Source organism: Echinops telfairi, unplaced genomic scaffold, assembly GCF_000313985.2.
Source record: "Echinops telfairi isolate 266 unplaced genomic scaffold, ASM31398v2 ScPeMD7_5;HRSCAF=22, whole genome shotgun sequence".
In the NCBI taxonomy this organism is placed as follows: domain Eukaryota; kingdom Metazoa; phylum Chordata; class Mammalia; order Afrosoricida; family Tenrecidae; genus Echinops; species Echinops telfairi.
In genome coordinates, this window is record NW_022103901.1 from 2,586,923 (window position 1) to 2,610,693 (window position 23,771).

At 57.5% G+C, this 23,771-nt stretch overlaps 1 protein-coding gene across 1 annotated transcript in view; it reads left to right on the plus strand.

Moving 5' to 3' along the window:
* Positions 1-23,771, plus strand: part of SDK1 (sidekick cell adhesion molecule 1) — a 513,921-nt gene that overhangs the window by 452,508 nt on the left and 37,642 nt on the right. The window contains exons 30-37 of the mRNA XM_045284375.1: positions 224-333; positions 3,549-3,619; positions 9,114-9,243; positions 9,664-9,723; positions 12,366-12,467; positions 19,520-19,635; positions 21,281-21,467; positions 21,808-21,945. Of these exons, the coding sequence (XP_045140310.1) occupies positions 224-333; positions 3,549-3,619; positions 9,114-9,243; positions 9,664-9,723; positions 12,366-12,467; positions 19,520-19,635; positions 21,281-21,467; positions 21,808-21,945 (914 nt within the window). The remainder of the gene's footprint in view (positions 1-223; positions 334-3,548; positions 3,620-9,113; positions 9,244-9,663; positions 9,724-12,365; positions 12,468-19,519; positions 19,636-21,280; positions 21,468-21,807; positions 21,946-23,771) is intronic.

Consider the following 23,771-nt stretch of genomic DNA (forward strand, 5'->3'; position numbering starts at 1 on the left):
AAGCCCGGAGTGTCCCATGAGAGTCCTGCCCACCATGCTCTCTGGGGTTCACCTGGAAACTCAGTGCTCCCCACGTTGGCTTCCCAGGGCTGAGGGCCAGAGACGTGCACGCCACACTGGCTCCACTGGGCTCCACCCCCACCTCCCACCACCCATACTGGTTCCAGAGGCCCCAAGGGCAAGCGAGGATGAGGCCGCCCGCATTTACTGGGTGCCCTGCTTGTTCCAGGCTGAGGCCCTTCACCTCCTACAAACTGCGCCTGAAGGCCACCAACGACATTGGGGACAGTGACTTCAGCGTGGAGACAGACGCTGTGACCACTCTGCAGGACGGTGCGTACTCGCCACCCGAGCTGGGGGAGCCCGTTGCTGCCCCTGAAAGGGGGCTGGGGAGGGGGACCCGAGGGAGTTGAGCAGGCCGGGGGCGGCGACAGAGGATCTCAGCAGACCTCTCGCGTGTCCCCGCAGACCCACTGGCCATAAATCAGGACTGGACGGGCTCCCAGATGGGATGGAAGCCCCTCTGATTGACTTCGGAAGCCTGGGCCCTGCATTAGCATCGCAGACGTTGAATAATTTACAGACTCCTTAAAGCTGGATGTCAGAGGCTGGTGTGGTTGAGAGGGGTGTTCTCAGTCTCCCGCTTGCTCGCTCGCTCAGGAGCCGTCTGCCCGACGGCAGCACACTGAGGCCGCTGGGCTAAAGGGCGCAGGAGCCCCAGGTGGGGTTTCCAGCTCCAGGTCCTCCCGAGTGGCCTGGGCCTGGAGACATGCTGGGATTTAGTGGCGTGAGCCTGGACACAGCTCCACCCACCACGGCCAGCTCAGGGTGGGAGGGCCTGGAGCATTTGGGAAAAGGACAGAGATGATGGGGAGGGTGGGGAAGCAGCGCCAGGGCTGAGCACCTGACCTCCAGCTCCATCCAGCAGGGCTGCTGGACCATTCTCCAGCCTCCGCCAGTCCAACGTCTCCACAGGGCACCACCTTGTTCCACTCCGGACATGGAGAGAGCGCGCTTTAAACAAACCGGCCTGCATAGCCTCACCTGTGACCTCCCAGCTGAGATCGGGATGGTCAGCGTCCACGCCACCAGGCCTCACGTGCGGACAATGGTTCATAGTTGCCAGCAGGTCTGTTCCAACAGACAGAACAGGAAGAAGGCTGCCCGGTCCTGCAGCATCCTCACAACCTCCCTGTGCTGCAGCCCGTGTGTCAGTCTGTCTCCTTAAGGGTCTTCCTCTTGTCCACTGACCCTCTACTCCACCCAGCATGTGTCCTTCTCCAGGGGTCCAATGTAGCCGAGACGGCGTTCGAACCCTGCAGGAAGTAACACGGGATCAGAGCGGACGGTCTTGAACGAGATCGTCCAAGGTGCACTGAAGGCCCTAACAAGAACCGGAGGATCCCAGTTGCGATGTTTTCAGAAAGGGCTGCAAGGCTGGAGGTACTCGCTTGTCTAGGCCAGGAACGTGGAAAGCAGGCCCCCAGGCCAGCCAGCCAGAAGGCATTCACGTCTCTGGATACCTCCACAAAGGGGACCAACAGGATGGGAAACTGCCCGATAGGAGCTTAACCTTCACCCACAAGTAAAACATTTGCCGCAGATCATTCCGAAACGGTCTCCGGGCTGCACTGACAGGGAGCTGCCAGAAACTCCAGCGGGTACAGAAGAGGACGTGGAATGAGGGGTATCACCACTCAATGTCAGACGGAGTTGTGGTACAAGCAGAGGGTACCAGAAAGATCTTTCTCGGTGTTCTGTTGACTAGGCAAAGGCACTCAGCGGTGGGGGTCCTAGCAACTTCTGGATCAGGAGAATCCCACACAGCTTCGCTGTGCTCACGCCAAAACTATACCCAGGCCAGTGGGCAGTCATTTGAACACAGCGCACAGAGGACCGCGTGGTTTAATATCAGGAAAGGTGCAACCTCTCACAGACGTCATGCAGTCTGTGTGCTGGGCAGGTCATCCAAGAAGCTGGACTTGATGAAGAAGGACGCAGCGTCGGGATTGGAGGAAGGCTCGTCGCCAACCTGCGATGTGGAGATGGCATACGCTTGCTCTCTGCTTCAGGAGACTCAGAGCATCTGCTTTGTCTTCTTGAGGTGCCCTTGGAGATGTGCTGTCCAACTTTCCCTCCTTCCTGGTCCAAAAGCAGGTGTCAGGGTCTCTTCTAACATTCATTTTGGTCTGTTCTTTCAAATATATATATCGTGGCCTTTTGCTGTGGCATCGATGAGGTCCTGGGCATCCTCCCAACTCTCCTCTTGCCTCTGGTCATTCGTCAGTGCCCAGTGGCTTCAAATCAGACCTGGAGATGGTCTCTAGACTCAGGTGGCATATAAATACTCAAGGTCCCGCGTTGGCTCAAGTGGACTCATTCTCCTTCATTCAAGTCCAGCCTGAACTTGCTCACGAGCCACAGATGGTCTGTTCCCTCCGCCCTGGCCTTTGTCCTGACTGGTGTGGCGCTTCTCTGGGTTGCCTTCTCACAGATTCCTGTCCATGCCACCCAGCATGGTCCTGGTGTACAGTCGCCATTGATGCGGTCGAAAACAGGTCTGTCCACTGACTAGGTTGTTGGTCTCGCAAACGTGTATCACTAGCATCTTGTCTATCACCAAGTTCCTATTTCCCACCGGCCCGCCCTTGACCTTGGTCGCAAACTTCCGAGTTCCAAGCACCAGTGATTATCCAAGCATCTTGATAGTGTGCTTGATCAATTGCACTCTATAAATCGACGGACAGGTCTTGTCCAATTTCTTCTTCACCCTTGGCTTTGGTGGCTGATGTGTTCATCTGAGCTGTCGTGTGCTAGCTCGTCTTCCTTGTGGACGGCGGATGCCAGCCTGTCACTGACGGCATTGTGGTTCAGGAGAGATCCTGAAGTGCTCTTGCTGACGATGAACGCCATGCCCTTCTGCATCAATTGGTCCCTCCCAGCATCGCAGGCCATTCGATCGTCCGGTTCTGAGTGGTCAGCCCCCGTCCATTTGGGCTTCAAGCCTTCCACTTCACGTTTGACCTCCTCCACTTTCCCAGAGCCTGCCTTCCCGCCTCCCTGTTCCACTGGTTAGTGGCTGCTGCAGCTGCTTCCTCTCGTTCAGAGCCGTTTCTAGGAAGTAAAGAAAAATGGTACCCAGCAGGTGGAAGGAGCGAGAAACGAAACAGCACAACACCGCCTCGTCTGTGGAGCCCGTTCGTTCTGCGGCTGAACTCAGGAGGGGCTATTGCTCAAAGCCCCCTTGGTGAGGTCGAAGGAAAAGAGATAGACCCTCGAGGAGATGGGCTGGCACAGGGGCCATTGTTTCAGACTGTCATACATAGGGGCGGCTGTGAGCCGGCAGCTAGAAATTACCAGAGCGCAGCCTCACGGCTTCCGTCTAACGGGAAGCCCTGCAATTGGACCGTGTTGTGGGACCTCGGGAAGCCGAGTAAAGGGCCTGAGTGCATGTTAGAACAGTGGGCGTGGGACGTAGGGGCTGACAGAGAGATGGGCCCTGTGCTAGCTGGGCTGTAACCCTCTCCTCCTCCTGCTTTGTCCCCTAGTTCCAGGAGAGCCCCCCAGCCTGGTCTCGGTGACCCCACACACCACATCCTCAGTGCTGATCCAGTGGCAGGTGAGTGCCTGCCAGCCAGTGGGGAAGATAGTTGTGGGCAGCGTGGGGTGGCCGCTGGCCCTGGAGAAGGGTCTGAGGGCAGATCTAACCACTCGCCCTCCTTGGGCTACAGCCTGAGCGGGCAGGACGAGGCCGGTGTAGAGGTTCCCTGGAGTTAGAATGTTGACATTGACAGGCAGGCCAGCACTGCGGGGGTGGACTTGCACCTTCAGGAGGCTCCAGGGAGCAGCTGAAGCTGAGTGTGGTGAGGGGCTAGGTGCAGTATCGGTGGGGGGGTGGGGGCTGGGGACTTAGAGGGCGAAGGCCAGCTGGAGTTCAGGGTCACTGGGAATCAAAGCCTACCCCAGATGGGGTGGCCACTCCTTCACCTCTTGCCCGTCACACTCTCGGGCGGTGACCATCCGGGAGGCCCTCCTGAAATCAGTGAGGTCAACATTTACAGGGTGGAGAGCGGATTCAGTAATCCAGTCTCTGGAGTGCACCTCCCCACCCCTCCCCGACATTGATAGAGTCACCGCGGCCACTTCACTGCCTCTCTGCCTGAGTGACCGCTTCACTGAGCGGAGGTAATAGCAGCTCCTCAGGATGATCCAAAGCACTTTCTAAACCCTTGAGCCAGTTCCTGGGACTCCTCTCTGCCAGGGCAAGGGGGTGCAATGCACACACAGGGAGGGCCAGCGGGGACTCCCCAGCCCGATGCCACACCCCACCCTCTCACTTCTCCAGGCCACACCCTCACGCCATGTCTTCCCACCACCAATTTGCCCCTGGGCAGTGGTGACCCTGAGGGACCCCTCCCCAGTCCCAGGTTTCTCTGTGAAACAGGCCACAAAGGTCTTTGTAAGATGTGATCCAGAAGAAAGCCCAAGTGGCGCAGTGGTTACATACCCAGATGCTAACCCAGTAGGTCAGCGGTTCGAACCCCCCAACAGCCCCTTGGGATTAGCAGCCCCAGAAACCCACAGGGGCCGTTCTACTTGACTCCAGGGCAGTGGGTTTGGCATGGGGTTTTCATGGTAGAATGAAGAGACCCTTGTGGCTCCGTACATTAAGTGTTGGGCTGCCAACCAAAAGTTCAGCGGTTCAAGCCCGCCAGCCGCCCCAAGGGGAGAGATGAGGCTGCCTGCTCCTGGAAAGAATCCCAACCTCGGAAGCCCACAGGACAGCTCTACTCCAGTCAGACTCAACCAGAGCGTGGTGGGATCGGTGTAGTTTAACGTCTGATACCAGGTCCTGGTACTTCTGAACTCGGGGCTTCAGATCCCGCTGGGCTCTGGCCTTGGGTGGGAGGGGGGAAATGGGAAAATCCAAAGAGAGGCTTCAATAGCCCACCTTCCACAAGTATGTTGTGCTCTTGGAAGCCCTGGTGGCATCGTGGGTTACACATGGAACTGCTAACCACAAAGTCAGCAGTTCAAAACCACTAGCCGCTCTGAGGCAGAAAGATGGGGCTTTCTACTCCCATACAGAGGGACAGGCTCAGAAACCCATGGGGCAGCTCTGCCCTGTCCTGTACGGTGACTGTGTGAGTGTGGTTTTGACCGATGTTAGTTGCTGCAAAGTGGAGGGCTTGCTTGTCCCTGCGTGGCCGAGGGCAGGGTTTGTCTGGCATTAATCTGAGCAGCAGGAGCCCTGGTGTCACAGTGGTTGGGCCAGCCCACTGACAGAAGGCTGGCGGTTCAAACCCACCAGCATGTTCACAGGAGAAAGATTCTGGGCCCCGGCAGCACTTGTTGGGGTCTGGCCGGAGGAAGGTGGGGTTTCGGGACCATCCCCTGGCTCGGAGCAACTTGTTCACACTCCAGGGGCATCGGAGGGACGTGGCAGGACACAGACTCCTGCAGTGGCACATGGCTAAGACTTGGAATTGGCCCTGGCCTCACCTGGGCACACGCTACAGGAGGAGAGTGACCAGTGTCAGAGCCCAGCCAGACAGATCCCAGGACCAGCTACCTGGAAGCCTCCACGCTACCTGGAAGCCTCCACTCTGCATATGGAGGCTAGGGGCTTCGGGCAGGGGGTGGTGGTAGGGGGACTCATTTGGTTTCCAGCTGCTCCTGGATCTGGGTGACTTGGCTCTGGTGTACCTCCAGGGGCAGTGACTTGGCCCTTCATCTGTCCATCCATCCATCCATCCATCCGCATCCTTAGTACCCCGACTGGTAGCTCTGTGCTCAAGGGCATGGCCCTCACGAGGCCACAGCAAAGCCCTGAGTTGGTCCTCTCCCCCCCGGGGACCCCCGTGGGCGGCCTCCATCATCCTGCCCCACCTCGTGACTGAAAGTGGAGCGGCTGCAGGTGCATAGGGAACGACGGAGAGTGGCTTTGAAGGTGACCTCTGGGCAAGCATGCTGGGCCCACACTTCAGAGACCAGCGGTACCTCTGATCTGCCAGCTCCCGCTGCTGCTGACCCACCCCAGCCAGCAGGCCCACACAGATGAAGGAGGGCCTTCTGGCTGTCCAGACCTGGCCCTTGAGATCCTGGGCAGCACCGGATAGCTCCCCACCTGGCCAGCAGGGCCTGCAGCAGGCAGCAGGGGCTGCAAGGGATACCGTCTTCAGCCGGGACTCATGCGTTGTCGATTAGTGACCCAGCAGGGTCAGGCTGAGGCCCGGGGGTCTCGGAAAACCCCCCTTCTCTGTGCTCATTCCTCACAGGCAGTGGGGGTTGGGAGGGGCCTGTGGCTCAGTGCTGAAGGGTGCAGTTGCTGAAATGCTGGAAGCTGGAACGCAGGACAGGGCTCTGGAGAACGGGAGGTACTCTCCCTCCCCCTCTGTCTCTGTGTCTCTCTCTTAATCCCTCTCTCCTCTCTCTTTTCTCTGCCTCTCTGTACCTCTTTCTCTCTGTGTCTCTGTTGCCCTTCTGCCCTTGGAGAGCTATCTCCCCATGACCCATATCTGCCCTGTCATTTCCGCAGCCTTCTTTCTCTCTCCATCACTCTCGGTGTCTCTGTTTCTCTCTCTCTTATTTCCCCCCCCCCCTTTCTCTGCCTGCCTGTCTCTCACCCTGATTCTCTCTCTCTCTCCCTACCTCTCTGCTTCCCTCTGTCTCCCTCTCCATTGCTCTATGCCTCTCTTTCTCCAGCTCTCTGTATTTCTCAGCATCTCTTCCCGTTGTCTTGCTCCCTCAAAGGTGGCCCATATCCACCCGGCTGTCTGTGCAGGTCTCTCTCTGTCTCACCCTCTCTCCTTCTCCATTGTCTTGGGGTAGGTGTCCTTGCTCCCCGGACATCTCCTGTATCCCCCTGTATTCACCTATACCCTCCTGTATCTACTCTGTATCCTCCTTTATCCACTTGTATGCACCCTGTATCCATCTGTATCCTCCTGTATCCACCTGTATGCACTCTGTATCCTTCTGTTTGTACCCTGTATCCACTTGTATCCACCCGTATCCACCCTGTATCCACCTGTATCCTGCTGTATCCACCCTCTATCCTCCTGTATTCATCTCTATCCTACTGTATCCACCCTCTTATCCTACTATATCCACCTCTGTCCTCTTGTATCCACCTGCATCTACTCTCTCTTAACCCATAGCCTCCTGTGTCCATCTGTGTCCATCTGTGTCCACCCAGCTGTCCATGCTCCTTTTTCATCTCAGCAGTTTTGCCATCATGACTTCCTGCCCAGGGGGTCTCCAGGCTGCCATCTCTTGGGAGCAGACCCACTGGTGGGTTTGAACCTCTGACCTCTCAGTCAGCAGCTGCACACTGAACCCTTAGACCACCGGGCTCTTTGTCCCCAGAAAACCTTCCACTGTTGAGTCAGTTCTAGCTTCCAGCAGTCCCTAGGACACAAGGGAGGGGCAGACTTACCTAGCCTCCCACCCCCTTTTCAGAAAAAAAGACTCACCATCCCCCTGGTAACTACAGTTGATGCTTCATCCAGCGTCAAGTGCAGGTGCTGCTGGGTCATCCCAGCACTGCCCCCCAGGGGAGCACTGCTATCCAGGGTTGCCGACGCTGTACCTCTTTAGGGAGCAGACCGCCTCATCTTTCTCCCTCGGAGCAGCTGGTGGGTTTGAACCATTGAGCTTTCAGTCAGCAGCCCAGTACCTAACCCACAGCGCCACCAGGGCTCCTTCTGTTTGAAGTCGGGCTCCCTAGGCTCCCTATTACAATGCTCTGGCTGTGGTGTTGGAAGGACTCGGGCACAAAACTAGGCTTCAAAGAAAAGCCTTCGCTCTCTCCCATAAGAGAATCCCAGATGGGAACTGAAGTGGGAAAGTGCCGGTCGCTCTCCCTTGCCCGCAGACAATTAAAGGTGTACTTGGGTGTGTGCCGCGTGCACACACACACACAGGCTACCTTTCTACCCAGCTCTCCGCACAGCTGGCTTGCAGAGGCAGCTGTCGGGGGAGGATTGGCAGGTGGGGGAGCAAGAGTTCATGGACAGGAGGGTGGCCCCGCATGTACGCGTGGATGATGAAAACAGGAGCACAGCGAGGGTAAAGTACTGGGAGGAAGGGGGGCCATTGGCACGTAAAACCGATACGGAAGTGTGGAGAGCAGGGCAGTTTCGCCAACTTGTCATGCCCTTCCTCCAGCAACTTCCGGAAGCCCCCTTGAGTCCACCACAAAACCACAGCAATCAACAGCTCTGTGCGTTTAGTTCATGGACGGTGGACTTCGGCTCAACCAGCTTCCTCCTGCCGCGCCGTACCATGCGGTCCAACTCACAGCGCCCTGGGCCAGAGTAGACCTGCTCCCTGGGCTTCCCAGGCTGTACATCGTCATGGAAGGGGAAAGCCTCAACCTTCTCTCGCGGAGCAGCTGGTGGTTTCAAACCGCTGGCTTTGTGGTTAGCTGCCCAACATATAACCCACAGTCACCGCCCAACATATAACCCACAGACACCGGGGAGTGAGGGGACCCTGACTCACAGTGATCCTAGAGGGCAGGGTAGAACCGCTCTAGGGGTTTCCAAAGCTGTGATTCTTGCCAAGAGGAGAAAGCCTGCTCTTTCTCCCCTGGAGCAGCCAGTGGGTTCAAACAGCTGGCCTTGGGCTTAGCAGTCTGGTGCATCAGCTCCTGGGTCCCCAGGCTGCTGGACAGGAGACTGACTGGAAGTCTGAGTTGGGCAGAGGGGGGCTGACCTGGGATGAGGAGTGCTCAGGGCGGGCTCCCCACAGCGTGGGTGACCGGCTGGGGTGGAGGGGGTGAGGAGGGTCAGCCAGTGGCCATTCTGGAGCCAGGCCAGGCTCTGCGGCCTCTGCCACCTTAGCAGGCATCTTCCGCACACATCTGTGTCCAGTGATGAGCCCAGTCTGTGCGGCTTGGTGCAACATGAGGTGTGCACACGCACGCTCCGGGTGGGAGGGCGGGGGCTGGCCCCTGTGAGGTCCGAGAGGCTGAAGGCCGGCTGCCCGGTGAACTGTGACCACATCCTGCTGGGCACCCTTGTGCGTGTGGCTCATGGACCCCTCCCATACCATGGGCTAGCTCAGCGTGCTGGTCCCCAAGCTCTCTGACCCAGGCGCTGTCTCTTCAGGCCCCTCGGGACGAGAGTCTGAATGGCCTGCTGGTGGGCTACCGCATCTACTATCGGGAGCTGGAGGCCCAGGTGGGGGCCGAGGCTGGGCCGCTGAAGAATCCGGCGGCCCTGCGAGCTGAGCTCACAGGTAGGAGCTTCCTCTCCTTGCCCCAGGTGCTACCTAGCACCTGCTCTGGACCCTCTCCCTCTGGAGAGCTTCTTGGGGTTGCCAGGCCTTTCCCCCAAGGTGTCTTTGAGCAGACTTGAACCTCCCACCTGTTGAGTGTAAATGACATTCACCAAGCCCACTCAGCGGCCAGCTGGGAGTGGGAAGGAGGGGGGCAGGAGACAGAAAACGCCAGTGGAGCCCTCCGTGCCCCCTGCTGCTCTTTAAGACCAGGCTTCCCTCCTGGGTGTGCTTTGCACAGTAGCCGGTTCGAGGGCAGCCGGCCTAAGATCCCAGGACAGAAACGTCCTGCCAGATGGAGACTAGGGGGTTACAGGTGGGGGTGGAGGCGGTGGGGCTGGACAGTGGGGTGACCAGGTCTCTGCTTTGCTCACTCCTTAGCTCATGGCAGCTTCAAGATGGTCAACAGCAGCTCCACGCTCACCACCTACGAGTTAGCACGTGAGTCTGTCCTCACACACACCCACCACCACCACCACCACCACCCCTCCAGGCCTCCCATGGCAGGAATGGAAACTTCTGGAAGCAGAGGCTGGGGATGGCAGTGTCTGACACCTGGTCTTCTTTGTTGGCTGGGACATAAAGGACATCAGGGGAGGGGCCCAAGCACAGGTTTCCTGCTTGGGGTCCCCAAACCAAACCAGACCCACTACCTTCATGTTACTTCCAACTCATAGCAACCCTACAGGACTTAGTCGAGCTGCCCCTGGGGTTTTGAGGCTGAATCTCTATGGGAACAGAAGCCTCTTCTTTCTCCCACAAACTGGCTGGTAGGTTTGAACCTCTGACCTTTTGGGTAGCAGCCTACACTCAACCACCACCATGCCAGACTCCCTTCAAGTCTAGCCACAGCCGTTTTCTAGTTGGGATGGGCTCCCCCTCTCCCACTTCCTGTTCTGTGCCAGACTGAACGCCCCTGCACTTCATCCAGGCCGCCCTCCTCGCCCCACTCACCTCGTTCCCTGTCCCTCTGCTCATTCACCTCTGCCTTAGTCACCTGGCTGTGAAGGAGATACCACACGGGGAAGGCTTTGACAAACAGAAGTTTTCTTTTTCACCTAGAAGTCGACTCTGGGTGCTGGCTCCTGGGGAAGGTTCTCTCTCTCTCTCTCTCTCTCTCTCCCACTGTCGCCTCCATTGGTGGGTTCTGGGGGAAAGGAAAGTCTTTGCCTCTCTGCAGCTTCTGTTGCTTGGCTCCTTGGTGATCTTGCCACCCTGCAAGATTCTGCATATACCCCCCCACCCCTGCCCCTCCATCCTTCTCTCCTGTTTCATTAAAAAACAAATGCTCTGCTCCTTAATTCCACCCTGGGGCCCTGACTCCGTCTGCTCGGAAATGCCTCCCCGCTCCTTCCAAAAGATCAGGCCTCTCGCAGCGCAGGGCTCTAAAGGGCCAAGTCCATGCGAAGCGTCTCTCTGAATGACACAGACCCATGTTAAAGGGAGACCAGCTCAGGTTTCCTGATTTCCTCCGCACTGGGGGTGCCTGCAGGTGTCGTGGGGGCCCTGGGCAGTCCGTGTGGTGGTGGGGTTCTCGGCAGTGGTGCGAAGAGCTGTCAGCATTCAGTTCCCACCTCACTTTGATTTCTGTGTCTATAGAAATTGTAATAGTTTTATTGACGTGTTTTTCACACAATCCAATGGCTTCAACATTTGAAAGAGCGGTGTAGTCATCACCACAATCCATTTTAAACCATGTCCCTCATTTTTGTCCTGCTTTCCAGCTCCCCATGTCCCCACCAACCTCCCCTGCTTTAACCCCAAGAAACCATTCATCCAGTTGGCTGTCTCTGTAGATTGACCTGTCCTGGATTTCATATAGGCAAAAACAGACCAGAAACAACAACAACAACAAACCCCAAGAGCCACAACAAAATAAAACCAAAAAAACTCAAATTGACCAAAGGAAATACTAAAGGGTAGCGCAAATCTAAAATGGGTCAAAAAAGGAGAAGAAACAATCAGGTGTAAAATGTTATCCTAACTACATCCGTGTTCATCCACACTCCCACCCACCCTGACCGAGGACTAGGTGACCACCTTCCGGGTCCAGAGTAGAGGGGATTCTCCCGAGGTTTCATCCACGTGGGGACCCTGCACTGGCTGTTGGACTCCACCGTCATCCAGAGCCTTCTGCAAACTGCATGCTCAGGATTTATGCTCTAAGTCCACTCTCTCCCCTACCCCACCCCAGTCTCGGATTTCATTATTTACATATATTTTAGCTACCGCTGGCGATCCACGGTATGGGGTTTTCTTAAGGTCGGTCTTGTTCACATCACTTTCCGTGGCTGGGAACCCAACCACAGTATCTCCGAGGTCGGCCTGCGCTTGGCCCGTGTGTTTCAAACGATGTGACAGTCACCAGAAGGGGTCAGGGCCATGGCTCTGTGTCGGGGTGGCACTTCAAATGGGCTCCTCTGTGAAAGAGGCTAGCTACCCCAACCCCTCCCCAGGGACCCCCAACCCTGCAGAGGTGGATTACCCAGTAAGCAACTGCACCCCAGCTCATTGTACACGAGCCCTCATGTGCTCATACTCTTAAGCGCAGCAACGACTGCTCCGGGTGTCCCACCTCCCACCTCCCACCTCCCAACGAAGTCTCACTGCCATGGGCCATTCAGACTCATAGCGACCCTGTGTAGTGACCCTATAGGACAGGGGGCGCTGCCCCTGTGGGTTTCTTGATGAAAGTAGCAAATAGCCTCACCTTTCTGAGTTGGGCTGCTTACCAAAAGGTCAGCAGTTTGAAACCTACAGCAGCTCCATGGGAGAGACGGAGCTTTCTCCTCCCGTAAAGAAGTGCAGTCTCACGGGGCCCTGTGCTCTCGGGTTGCTGTAAGTCCACGTTGACTCAGTGGCCGTCAGTTTGGGTTTTTGTTTGTTTGTTTGTTTGCTTGCTTGCTTTCACCTGCAGAGCACAAAGACAGGCTGGAAGTGCTGGGGCAGATGGGACAGTATGCCCAGCTAAGGCCATGCCCATGTGCCTACACAGCCTGCTGGACATGATTGCAGGGAGGTGTCAGGGGAGGTTGGGAGATGGTCCCGATGTGCATTGACCCCTGGCCACTCTGACCTCACAGATCTGAAGAAATACCGGCGCTACGAGGTGATCCTGACCGCCTACAACATCATTGGCGAGAGCCCAGCCAGCTCCCCCGTGGAGGTCTTCGTGGGAGAGGCGGGTAAGTGTGGGGAGGGAGAGTTCACGGCGGGTGCCCCGAGGCCACAGGTGTCACGTCCAGTGTGCCCTGCTTCACTGACCAGCAGGGAGAGGACTCTAAACCCAGTTGGAAGAGGCCAACTCGGCCGAGTGTTAACTTCCTAACCAAAGACATGCTGCATGACTCAGCAGGAGAATTCTCAAACACCATGCATGAGACCCTGGTTCAATTCCCAGCAGTGCCCCTCGCACAGTCGCCGAGATTTGCAGTGATGTGAGTTGTTGTGACACATCTGGTTGTGCCAGGAATGCCAGACTAAGAGACTAGGAAGAAAGACCTGGCAGAAAGGACACTGAGCATCCTTCCTGCTGAGACTCCGTACTTAGTCTGTGTGCAGAACTGGCTACACAGGCCCTTTGCCTGCTTGTCGTTGGGCAGTAGGAAAGGGCGTGTTTCCCAGGCAGCCAATGAGATGATGGGTGCATGACATCACCAGAGGGATCATTGGCCCCTGCCAGTGGCAGCAGGCACAGGACCAGTGCCGGGCTGTTCTAAACAGAGCTGCTGAGATATCTTCTCTAGCCTCCCTGATTCTTTCTCCCAGGATGAGATGCCAGATGCAGGGGTTCTGGCTCGATGGGTATAGACACTGTGCCCCTGAGAAAAACCTCCAGGAACAGACAGTGGGCAGCCAGTGAGCAGCCGAGCATGCGGGTCCCGGGGCACCTGGGCAGTGTTGCAGGATCCCCATCCCTCACTTTTCCATCTCTCCTAGTTAGTTACATGAAAGGTACCACTCTAGAGTTGCAATAAACACAGAAATTTGTAATCAAGCAAAAACTGAAACCAAGCAAGCAAACAAGACGCACTGGCATCCAGTCAATGCCAACTCACAAGTGACCCTACAGGCAGGTGACAGTTGGACATTGAACAAGGAAAACTGAAGGACTGACTCATTTGAACTGTGGTGCTGGCAAAGAATATTGGAAATTCCAGGGGCCACCAAAAGCAACAGATCTGTCTTGGAAGAAATACAGCCAAAGTGCTCCTTAGAGGCCAGGGTGGCCAGACTTTGTCTCACATTCTGTGGACATGCGGTCGGGAGAGACCAGTCCCTGGAGAAGGACGTCGAGTCGGTACAGCAAGGGGCAGCAAAGAAGAGGAAGGACCTCCACGGGTTGGGTGGACACTGGGCTGCCGCGCGGGCGCAGGCACAGGGCCAATCGTGGGGGTGGCGGGACCGGGCAGGGTTTCATTCTGTGGGACAGAGGGTCACTATGGGTCAGAAGCAGCTCGATGGCATGTGACAACAGAGAAAGTAGGAACTTCATCTGTCTCCTGAGGAGCAGCTGGTGAGTGCGAACCACTGTCCTTGGGGTTCGCGGACCAGCGTGCAAACCACTGCACAACCTCACGGCCCTCCAGTCAATTCCGACTCGTGATACGGCCCCGTGGCTTCCTGAGCCTGTAACTCGTTACGCGAGTAGAGAGCCTCCTTGCAGTTAGCAGTGTCACAGGCACTACCTACCAACCTTTTCGAGCAAAAGGTTGAAATACAGCAAAGGTCACACAATAAACCAAGTCATGCAGATTTTCTGGTTCCTCGCTTCAGAGAAAGGAGGCCTGGTGATGCTGCCAAGCAAACTGCAAGGCGGGCGGTTCAAACCCCCCAGCCTCCTCGTGGGGGAAAACTGAGGCTTTCAGCTACCGTGAAGAAGGAGAGCCTCAGAAACCCTGCTAGGGATGCATGCTGGGAGCCAGCACCCCTCACAGCAGCTGGTGGGTTCAAACTGCTGGCTTCGTGGTTAGCAGTGCTAAACCACTGCACCACCAGGGTAGCCCCACTCCGTGCTCTGTGAAAAACACCTTATCTGCAAAGAGTGGCCAAGTGGATTGGATGAGACAGGTTCTCCTGTGAGGTGGTTCGTGGGGTGGCCCCAGCGCTTTCATGGTGCAGGGTTACTGCCTAGATATTGCAACTCCTCGCCTCACTCCAACTCCACCCATGTGGTGGGGCTGAAGCTCCAGAAGAATGTTACCTATCTGTCGTTGGGCGCCGGTGAGTCAAGGACAGAGGAGGAGTGTCCACCCCACCCCCACCCCCGGGGCCTGCTGTGCTGCCACCTGTACGGGACCAAATTGCTAGGTCTGTCTTCAACAGAGCAGCTGGTGGATTCGAACTGCTGATTTTGTGTTAGCCTCTGAGGGCCTCACTACTGCCCCACGCCCACCCCCAGGGCTTTTCATGAACCACAACCGGCACCAGCAAACAGAGGCACTTGCTGGTCAGTTCGACCGGCCTGTCCCCTAACGTCCAGCACCCGGGCAGTCTCCTCTCTGATGTCTCAGCTTTGCTCCAGGAGCAGAAACCGCCGGACACCCGGCTCTGCGTGGCTCCTGGATGCGTCATTAGCGTGCCCTGGCACTGGGATTATGTTGTGGGGGGCGGCATTGCTTTGCAAGACAGGAAAGTTACGTTGAAATGACAGGCTTGTCGACATTTGTTCAGTAGTGGTTTCCTTTTAAGAACAAGAAACATATTGCAGCATGTGGGCTCTGTCTTTCCACACACGAGTTCTTAATTACGGTACTTGTGGATGGGAGGGGAGAAAATAAGCCCGTGCCTGGCTGTGTTAGCTCCCCCTAGTGACAAATAAAGCCAATCCCAGCACCCATTAAGTGAAATTAAAAGGGCTCTGAGCTGCATGCGCCCGGAAATATGTGTTTCTAAGGAAGAGTGGCTGGCAGGGGGTCTGCGGGGCGGTGACTGTGGTTACCACACAGTTTGTGGGGAGGCCAGGAGGGTCTTACAGAGTTACAAAAACCTCGGGCAGTTCTCATTCCCACGGCCACCCCCTCTGCCGGTGCTGGGGGCAGGTAGAGGTGTGGGCTATGTCTGACATTGCTGACGGTGCACGCTTCACGAGGAGAACCTGTTGGGTGCTGAAAGGACCCCTGGGGGCATAGTGGTTATGCCTGGGGCTGCTAACCCGGCCATCAGTTCAAACCCACCCACCACTCTTTGGGGGGAACATGAGGCTTTCTACTCCGTAAAGAGTTACAGGCTCGGAAAGCCAAGCGGACAGTTCTGCCCCGCTCTACAGGGTCCCCGTGAGTCTGATAATCAACTTCAGGGCAGGGAGGGTCTCTGTCCTGAAGGACCCCCTGGCTCAGTGGTCAAGCACTTGATAGTCCTCATAGGTTCTCATGGGAAGGCAGGACCAGGGGCCAGGGCCATCAGACATCATGACAGATCCTGCCTCCAGCTGCCTGCCCATCACCCATCCATGCCCTGCATGCTAGAAGCAGGCTCCTAAGTACACCCTGAGGGAGTGGCAGGGCACGACCTCTCACAGGCAGGGGAGGGTTAAACCGGAGACTCCCTCAGAGATAAAGCAACCCGAGCAGAGGGGCTACATGGTGGGCACATATCCAGCTAGCAAAGCGTGACCCCACCTGCTTCGGGCTCCAGAAGCCCCGGAAGATTCTGGACGGGGATTGGCGTGGGGGTGAAGGCATGCGAGCTGAGTCTCTGGCGACCCTGAATCAGCTGGAAACCATGACCATCCAGTTCACCTCGACTCTGGGCCACACCATGGGCTCCTGTGCTACAGGCAGACCCCAGCTCCCGAGGAGGCTGGTGTCAGGGGCGAGCAAGGGCAGGGCGGGGGAGGCTTGGTGGCCATCTTAAAAAAAAAAAAGTAAAATGTCACTGTTTCTGATGCGGATGACACAGTGAGTCAGCTCCCCACCCCGCCACCCACCCACCCCCGCCTGAGATGGCTCCCACACCAAAGCCTCTGCCCCAGGATGCTTCCACCGTGTGCCAGCCCCTCCTCTGTGGCTTCTGGTGGCTCCGTGTCTGATACTCTAGTTTCCCTCGGCCCCTGCTGGTCTTCTCACCTTTGCTTCCGAGTCAAGAATCCACTGTGGTCCGGCCAGCTCAGATGCTGCAGGACAGACCCAAACATCCTGTAGGGGTTGCACGGCTGTGGTCCTTACAGAAGCACACAGCTTCTTCGGCTTCTTCTGCTCCGGCGGAGCAGCAGGTGGGCTCACACCACAGGTGTTCGTGTTCTAGGGGCCCCAGGAGGCAGCACCCACCGCCTGAAGCTGCTGGCTGTGCCATTAGGGCTGAGGCAGGCTCTCCTTAAAACCAGGTAGACGCTGCGTCTGGGATCCCCAAGGGGGACCGCTCGCTGCCAGCAAGTCCACCTGGCCGGGCGGCAACCAGCCACTCCCAGGGGCCAGGTTCACTGGGAGGGAAACCCACACATGTCACTCCATGTTCACACACGCGTGTGATCTCCACACAGCCTCACCGGTGCTGTGTCTAGAACTCCATGCTGCAGCCGCATGGCTGGGTACTCGGGGCCACCAGGGCTCCTGACATATATATACACATGCACATATGCACGCGTACACTCATGCACACACTTTCAGCCTGGGGACATGGGGACAAAAGTGCCACTCTCCATCCAAGGTGGGGCTGAGGGCTTGTCAATCTCCATGAGAAATCACATGACCCAGAATTGGGGGGGGCGGGGGGGCAGGAGGGGTTACCAAGCAGGCAGAGGGAGCCCAGGTGGCATAAAGGTTAGACGCTTGGCTGCTCAGCACAAGGTCAGCAGTTCCAACCCACCAGTGGCTCCACAGGATAAAGATCTGGGGACTGCTTCTCTGACGGTGACCGCCTGGGAAACCCTGTGGGCAGCTCTGCTCCGCCCAGCGGGGTGGCCGCAAGCCTAAATTGCCCCCTGGCATCAGACAACAGGAGCTCCTGGACTTTACCAGGCCCAGGGTCCACTTCCTTCTCACCGAGGCACCTGGGCAGGCACCAGGGTGGCTGAGTCATGGAGAAGGGGCTCTCGTGGCAGGGTGGTTACGTGGTGGGCTGCCAACTGCAAAGTCAGCAGTTTGAAACCACCAGCCACTCTTTGGAAGAAAGGCGAGGCTTTCTGCTTCTGTAAAGAGTGACAGCCTCAGAGACCCACAGGGGCAGTTCTACCCTGTCCTATAAGGTCACCAAGAGTCAGCATCAGCTTCATGGCAGTGAGTTTCTTGTAGAATACAATCTCACCCTTCACCACACTACCCTCTAACTCAGGGGTCGCCCGATTCATCACAGTAGCAAAGTGACAGTGATGAAGTAGCAACCACAATAATGTGATGGTTGGGGGTCAGCACCACAGGCGGAGCTGTATGAAAGGGTCGCGGTGTGAGGAAGGTTGAGAACCACGGCTCTAGCCTAAGGAGCACTGGTAGTGCGGGGGTTTATGCCTTGGGCTGCCAACCACAAGGTCAACGGCCACTCTGAGGGAGGAAGACGAGCTGTCTGCTCCCCGAAAGAGTGACAGCCTCGGAAAACCACAGGGGCAGGTCTGCCCTGTCCTGTAGGGTCCCTGTCAGAGTGGACTGGGTTGCAGTGAGTGAGTGAGTGAGTGGGTGAGTCAGTTGAGTGAATGAGTTGAGTGAGTGAGTGAATTGAGTGAATGAGTTGAGTGAGTGAGTGAATGAGTTGAGTGAGTTGAGTGAGGGTGTAGGTGAGTGAGTTGAGTGAGGGTGTAGGTGAGTGAGTTGAGTGAGGGTGTAGGTGAGTGAGTTGAGTGAGTGAGTGAATTGAGTGAGTGAGTTGAGTGAGTGAGTGAGTTCAGTGAGTGAGTGAGTTGAGGGAGTGAATGAGTTGAGTGAGGGAGTGGGTGAGTGAGTTGCGTGAGTGAGTGAGTGAGTTGAGTGACTGAGTTGAGTGAGCTGGTGAAATGGGAGAGAAACTGGGGATGGGGGGGGGGGAGAGGCAGCCCGGTGAAGCCGCTCCTGCGGTAATGGCCCTGCTCCACCCGCCTCTCTGACTGTGACCGTGCACAGTCGCTTTGCGACAGTTGCCGACGGCAAGCAGGCAGCAGCAGACATTAGCTTTATTTATGTTTTGGATTATTAATGCGGCTGTTAAAAATCCCCCCAGTTAGTTTTGATTGAATTGTTTTTCTGCGCGATTCTGCGGTTTAATGGAGCGGTAAATAAGAATTCCTGATAATGAGGTGGAGCATCTGCCCGACAGCCTGGCGTGGGTGATTACTGCGCTCGGGCGCGGGCAGGCCCAAGGAGGAGCCTCGGCCGCACACTTAGAGCAAAATAAACAGTGGCGTCAAGCTGAGTGGGCGTTAATTATGATTTTACTGCTCGTGGGGCAGGAGGGGGCTGAGAGCGGTGGGTGGGGAGGAGGCGAGGAGAAAGGGTGACTTCTGGAGGTCACCCCTCCCATGGGCTGCTGGGTCTGCCCCGTTCCCCGAGAAGGGCTTCGGCTTACAATTCACAAACAGACCATAAGGAGTTCCCCGGGAGGCCGAGGGTTCAAACCCACCAGCTGCTCCCAGGGAGAACGATGAGGCTTTCTGCTCCCATAAAGAGTGACCGCTTCAGCAACCCCAAGGGGCAGTTCTACCCTGTCCTGCAGGATCTCTGGGAGCCAGAATGGACAAGATGGCAGGAGGTCTCAGTCACAAGCCCTAGCAGTGATCAAGGCACCTGAGAGGGAACCCCACCAAAATCAGGCTGCCCTCCTCCCACCCACCAGAGCTGGCACCTAGCAACATCAGACTCTCCAGGGCAGCTCTGGAGGGTGGCTTCATTGGGGGGCACAAATGGGGAATGCACTCACCACACACCTGAAGGCCGTTGGTTTTTGTCCACCCATAGGAGCCTCGGAATAAAGGCCTGGCTGTCTGCTCTTGAAACGCCAGCAGAGACGAGACGGTGCAGAGCACAGTTGCACTCTAACACAAGGGGGCGCAGTGGGTCCTCTCTCGCGTTACATTGTTTCATACCTACATGTTGCAAACACAGGCATGACTGGGCGTTGCTTTGTTTCCAACCCTTTGGCCCCTCGCATCTCTGAGAGACCCACTTTCTGTGTACTCCCTGCATTGTATTTCTCGGCCTTAAAGCTGTTATTCCAAGAAGGGCCCTGGCACAGGGAGGCCATGGGGAGGCCAGGGTCAGTGGCCAGTGAGGACACTCTCCCCCACGCTGGGTCGGTGAGTGCCCCTCAGCCTTCTCATTTGCTCTCTCCACAGCCCCAGCGATGCCCCCCCAGAGTGTGCGTGTGAACCCCCTTACAGCCAGCCAGCTGGAGGTCACGTGGGACCCACCACCCGCTGAGAGCCAGAACGGGAACATCCAGGGCTACAAGGTGAGTGGGGTCGGTGGGTCCTGTGCACATATGCCCCCCCCTTGGACATGGCACAAATGGCCTTGTCCACTGGCCTCAGAATCCAGCTTCTGGCAGGGAGGTGGGCGGGCTCCTATCCTCTGCCCTCACCGAACACGGGACGTGTGATCAAGCCCATTCCACCCCAAAGCCACCCGGTCTAGAGGACAGAGTCGAACTGCCCTGTGGGGATTCAGAAGCGCCACGTCGGCCCTGAGGCCCCACACCTGAGAGAGTCGACCACCAAGGGGATGAGACAGAGAAAATGCTTCTTAGCCAATCCCTTTGGACAGAGAGGGGCTAGGGGAGGCGGCCAGCTGGGAGAGGGGTGCCAACCCCCCGGAGATCACCCTGCTCCTGGGGCCACAGAGCTTCCGAACTCGAGAGGATGCCCGGAGTTCACACCTGCTGGACCGCAGTCTGGCCTTACCTGTCTTCTTCCCAGTAGGCTCACAGAGCAGGGCCGATTGGGGTGTTAAGCCCAAACCAAACGCATTGCCAGCTAGTCAGTTCTGACACCTGATAACCCTGTGGGTTTCTAAGACTGCAACGCTTTCTCACAAGGAACTAGCTGGGGTTTCGAACTGCTGACCTTGTGGTTAGCAGCCCAACTTGTGACCACTATGCAACCAGAGCTCCTCTTTGGGCAGGTTGGATGTCCACTTAGCGAGGACATCCTGGGGCTTCTTATGGGCCCTGGGCAGGCTGTCGCTGTGACCAAGGTGGTCCCTTGAAGCCAGGGTCACGTGAGCACCAAGCTCCCAGGCCAGGTGCTATTGTGTAAGCCCCACCCCTCTCATCCCCCACACCACCGCCACCTTCTCTAATTTCCTTGAAGACAAAGCACATTGAGCCCGGTGTTGATCTCAGGGCTGCCGGGCCTGTGCGGGCAGCGGCGGTTGTCTATTCAGTGTGGCAGTGGGCAGAGGGTAGCCTGCATCTCACAGGGCCAGGGCCTCACCTACAGGACAGGTGGTTGAGAAGCTGCCCAATGAGCACTGTTGTGGGACCACCACAGTTTGCCTGTGTGGGGGTAAACTGCTATCGGGGTCAGCTTGGGGACCACCCCCCAAGGGTGTCTTGGGCAGTGTTGTTGCCTGGCACCAGGCAGCAGCTTTCTGGCCAGCTATCTCAGAGTGATGCCAGCAGACCTGGGTGCTTTTGAGAAGAGTCTTCCCAGGTGCCTGGGGAGGCAGAGAGGGTAAGTGGTATCCAGGGGGCCTCAGGGCCTGACTCAGCCTCCAGCAACAGGGTCTCATCTCCCACGTGCCCTGTCTGGAGCACCAAACACAGAAAGTGGGTGCAAAGGGCAGACCTGGAAGACCAGCTCTGGCCCTGGATGGGGACATGGGACACTACCTCCCTCCAGGAAAAGGCAAGGGCCTCAGGAAAAGGGATCCTGCAGGTAGCCCTCGTGCAGTGTGCCCACCACCCTCTGATGCCCTGTCGAGAGCACCATTTCTTTCACCAGACAACGCCTGGCCTCCGGATGGCTGCCATGGTCCAGCTCCTCGCCCTCGCTCCCCTGGGGAGGGCTGACCCTGAGGGAGGGCTGACCCAGAGCACTGGAGGACCACCTCCGCTCTGCCCTCAGGCGCCTGCTCCTACCCCGTGTCCCCATCGGCAGATCTATTACTGGGAGGCAAGCAGTCAAAATGAGACGGAGAAGATGAGAGTCCTGTTCCTCCCTGAGACGGCCGTGAAGCTCAAGAACCTGACAAGCCACACCCAGTACCTGGTCAGCATCTCCGCCTTCAATGCCGCCGGAGACGGGCCCAGCAGTGAGCCCCGGCCAGGCCGGACACAGCAGGCGGGTAAGGCCAGTGATGGGTCTGCCCAGGGCCTCTGTAAGGTGGGGGCCTTGATGTCAGGACAGTGCTATTGGAACAGAAAGGCTGGGAGTGGGTAGAGCCCCCGAGCACCCAGCTGCTGCTGGGAGAGCCCATGTGCAGCGCTGCCTCCGCCCCAGCCCCTCCATGTCTAAGCATCGCCATCTTCTTGGCTCTGAACGGGAGGGTCTGGGTTTGGGGATGGCCCCCCGAGTCGTGTGTGTGTGTGTGTGTGTGTGTGTGTGTCATTGCCTTGGGAGAGGCTTGTTGCCTGGTCTCTGGGAACCTACAGTGATCCCCCCTGCCCCCATGCTCTGTCCCCCAGCTCCGGGTGCCCCCAGCTTCCTGATCTTCTCAGAAATCACCTCCACCACTCTCAACGTGTCCTGGGGTGAGCCGGCCGCTGCCAACGGTATCCTGCAAGGCTACCGGGTGGTGTACGAGCCCCTGGCACCTGTCCAAGGTAAGATGGCCAGGCAGGGGATAGGGGTGAGCCTCACCTGGTGGTGCAGTGGGTTACCTGCTCAGCTGCTAACTGAAAGGTCAGTGGCTCAACCCCACCCGCCGCCCTATAAGAGAAAAGATGAGGCAACCTCAGGCCCCTAGTGGGTAGTGCTACTATGTCCTGTGAGCAGACTCTTGCTAACCCAAAGGCCGGCGGTTCAATGCCACCAGCTGCCCTGCGGGAGAAAGATGAGGCTGTCTGCTCCATAGAGATGTTCAGCCTGGGAAGCCCTATGGGGCAGTTCTGCTCTGTCCTGTGAGTCAGGACAGACGCAGCAACCAAGCAACAGCCTTTGCGGAAGCCTGGCTGTGTGCACCCTGGGCAGCCCGACCTGCGCCTCCCTTCCCAGCTCGCAGTGGAGGGTGACCGGCGTGTGCTCCCCAGGGACCGGGCCGCTAACCACAAGCACTCTGCGGGAGAAAGAGGAGGCTTTCTTGCTTCTATCAAAAGTTAGTCTCAGGAACACACAGGGCCAGGTCTACCCTGACCTGTAGGGTCGCTGTGAGTCGGAATCCACTCGGTGGCAGTGGGCTTGGTTTGGGAATGATTAGAAGAATGAGCAAATCGGTCTTGGAGGAAGTACGCCCAGAGGGCTCCTTAGCGGCAAGGATGGCCAGGCTCCGCCCTGAGTTCTTTGGGAGGTTGTCTAGAGAGACCGGTCCCCAGAGAAGGGCATCATGCTTGGTGCGGCAGAGGAGCAGCGGCACAGAGAATGCCCTTCAGCAAGATGGGATGACGCAGTGCTTCCCCCACGGGCTCAACCCTAAGAACCCGGGTGCGGAGGGTCGGGACAGGGCATGGTTTTGCCCCTTGTGCAAGAGCTGCTAGGGCCAGAGGCAGTTCTGTGGCCCGTAACCACAACCACAGTGTGGCTTTGAAGGACCACGAGTCGGGCGGGCTGTGTCCACTGGCCAGTCAGACGTCCCCTGGATGACCAACACATGGGGAGCAGCCAAGATGATGGATCGTGGCGTGTGCAGGAGGGAACATAGAACACCCTCAGATGACAGCGGTCCCCCACTTTCAGCAGTAATGACTGGGTCCCTGCACATGCCCTTGGGTGGAATAGGGGCAGGGGAAAGGAAGGGTGATCCGAATTGAAGCACACAGGTTTCCTTCTTGGACTCTGGGTGCCCCCTGACGGTGTGAGGGGCCATGGGAGATGAGAGTCCGCCGGTGTCTCCAGCCGCTCTGAGGGAGGAAGACAAGGCTTCTACTCCTATGAAGACTGACAGTCCGGAAACCCACAGGGGTCACTCAGACTTACCATCAGCTGGATGGCAGTGAAATTGGGGTTTGTTCTTCACTTTCGGTGTTGTTGTGGGCGGCTCTGCATGGGCACCACGTCCCCAGTGACCAGTGTGGTGGTCCCTGTGGTCCCCACCCTGAGGCTCCTCCTCCCAGCCCTCCATCCCACTGCCCACTGCGAGCAGAGAGACCAGGGCTTGTGGCTCACTGGGTTGCCACCTTCACTGGGGCTCCCGCTCCCCTGTCACCTCCAGTCTGACCAGCAAGCTCACCCACCCCGGCCCATGCCACCCCGGCCGCTGTGACAGAAATGCCACAAGGAGGGGGCTTTCACAAACAGGACATTATTTTCTCACCCTCCGGGAGGCTGGAGGTCTGAATGCAGGGCAACAGCTCCCCGGAAGGCACTCTCTGTGTCTGCCCTGGGGGACGTGAGCTCAGGCTGTTGGAAAAACAGTCTCACTGGCTTACTGGAGGCAGGGAGGCTGCACACTTTCTGTGTGTGCCAAAGGGGAGCCCCCAGGGCAGAGGGGGCA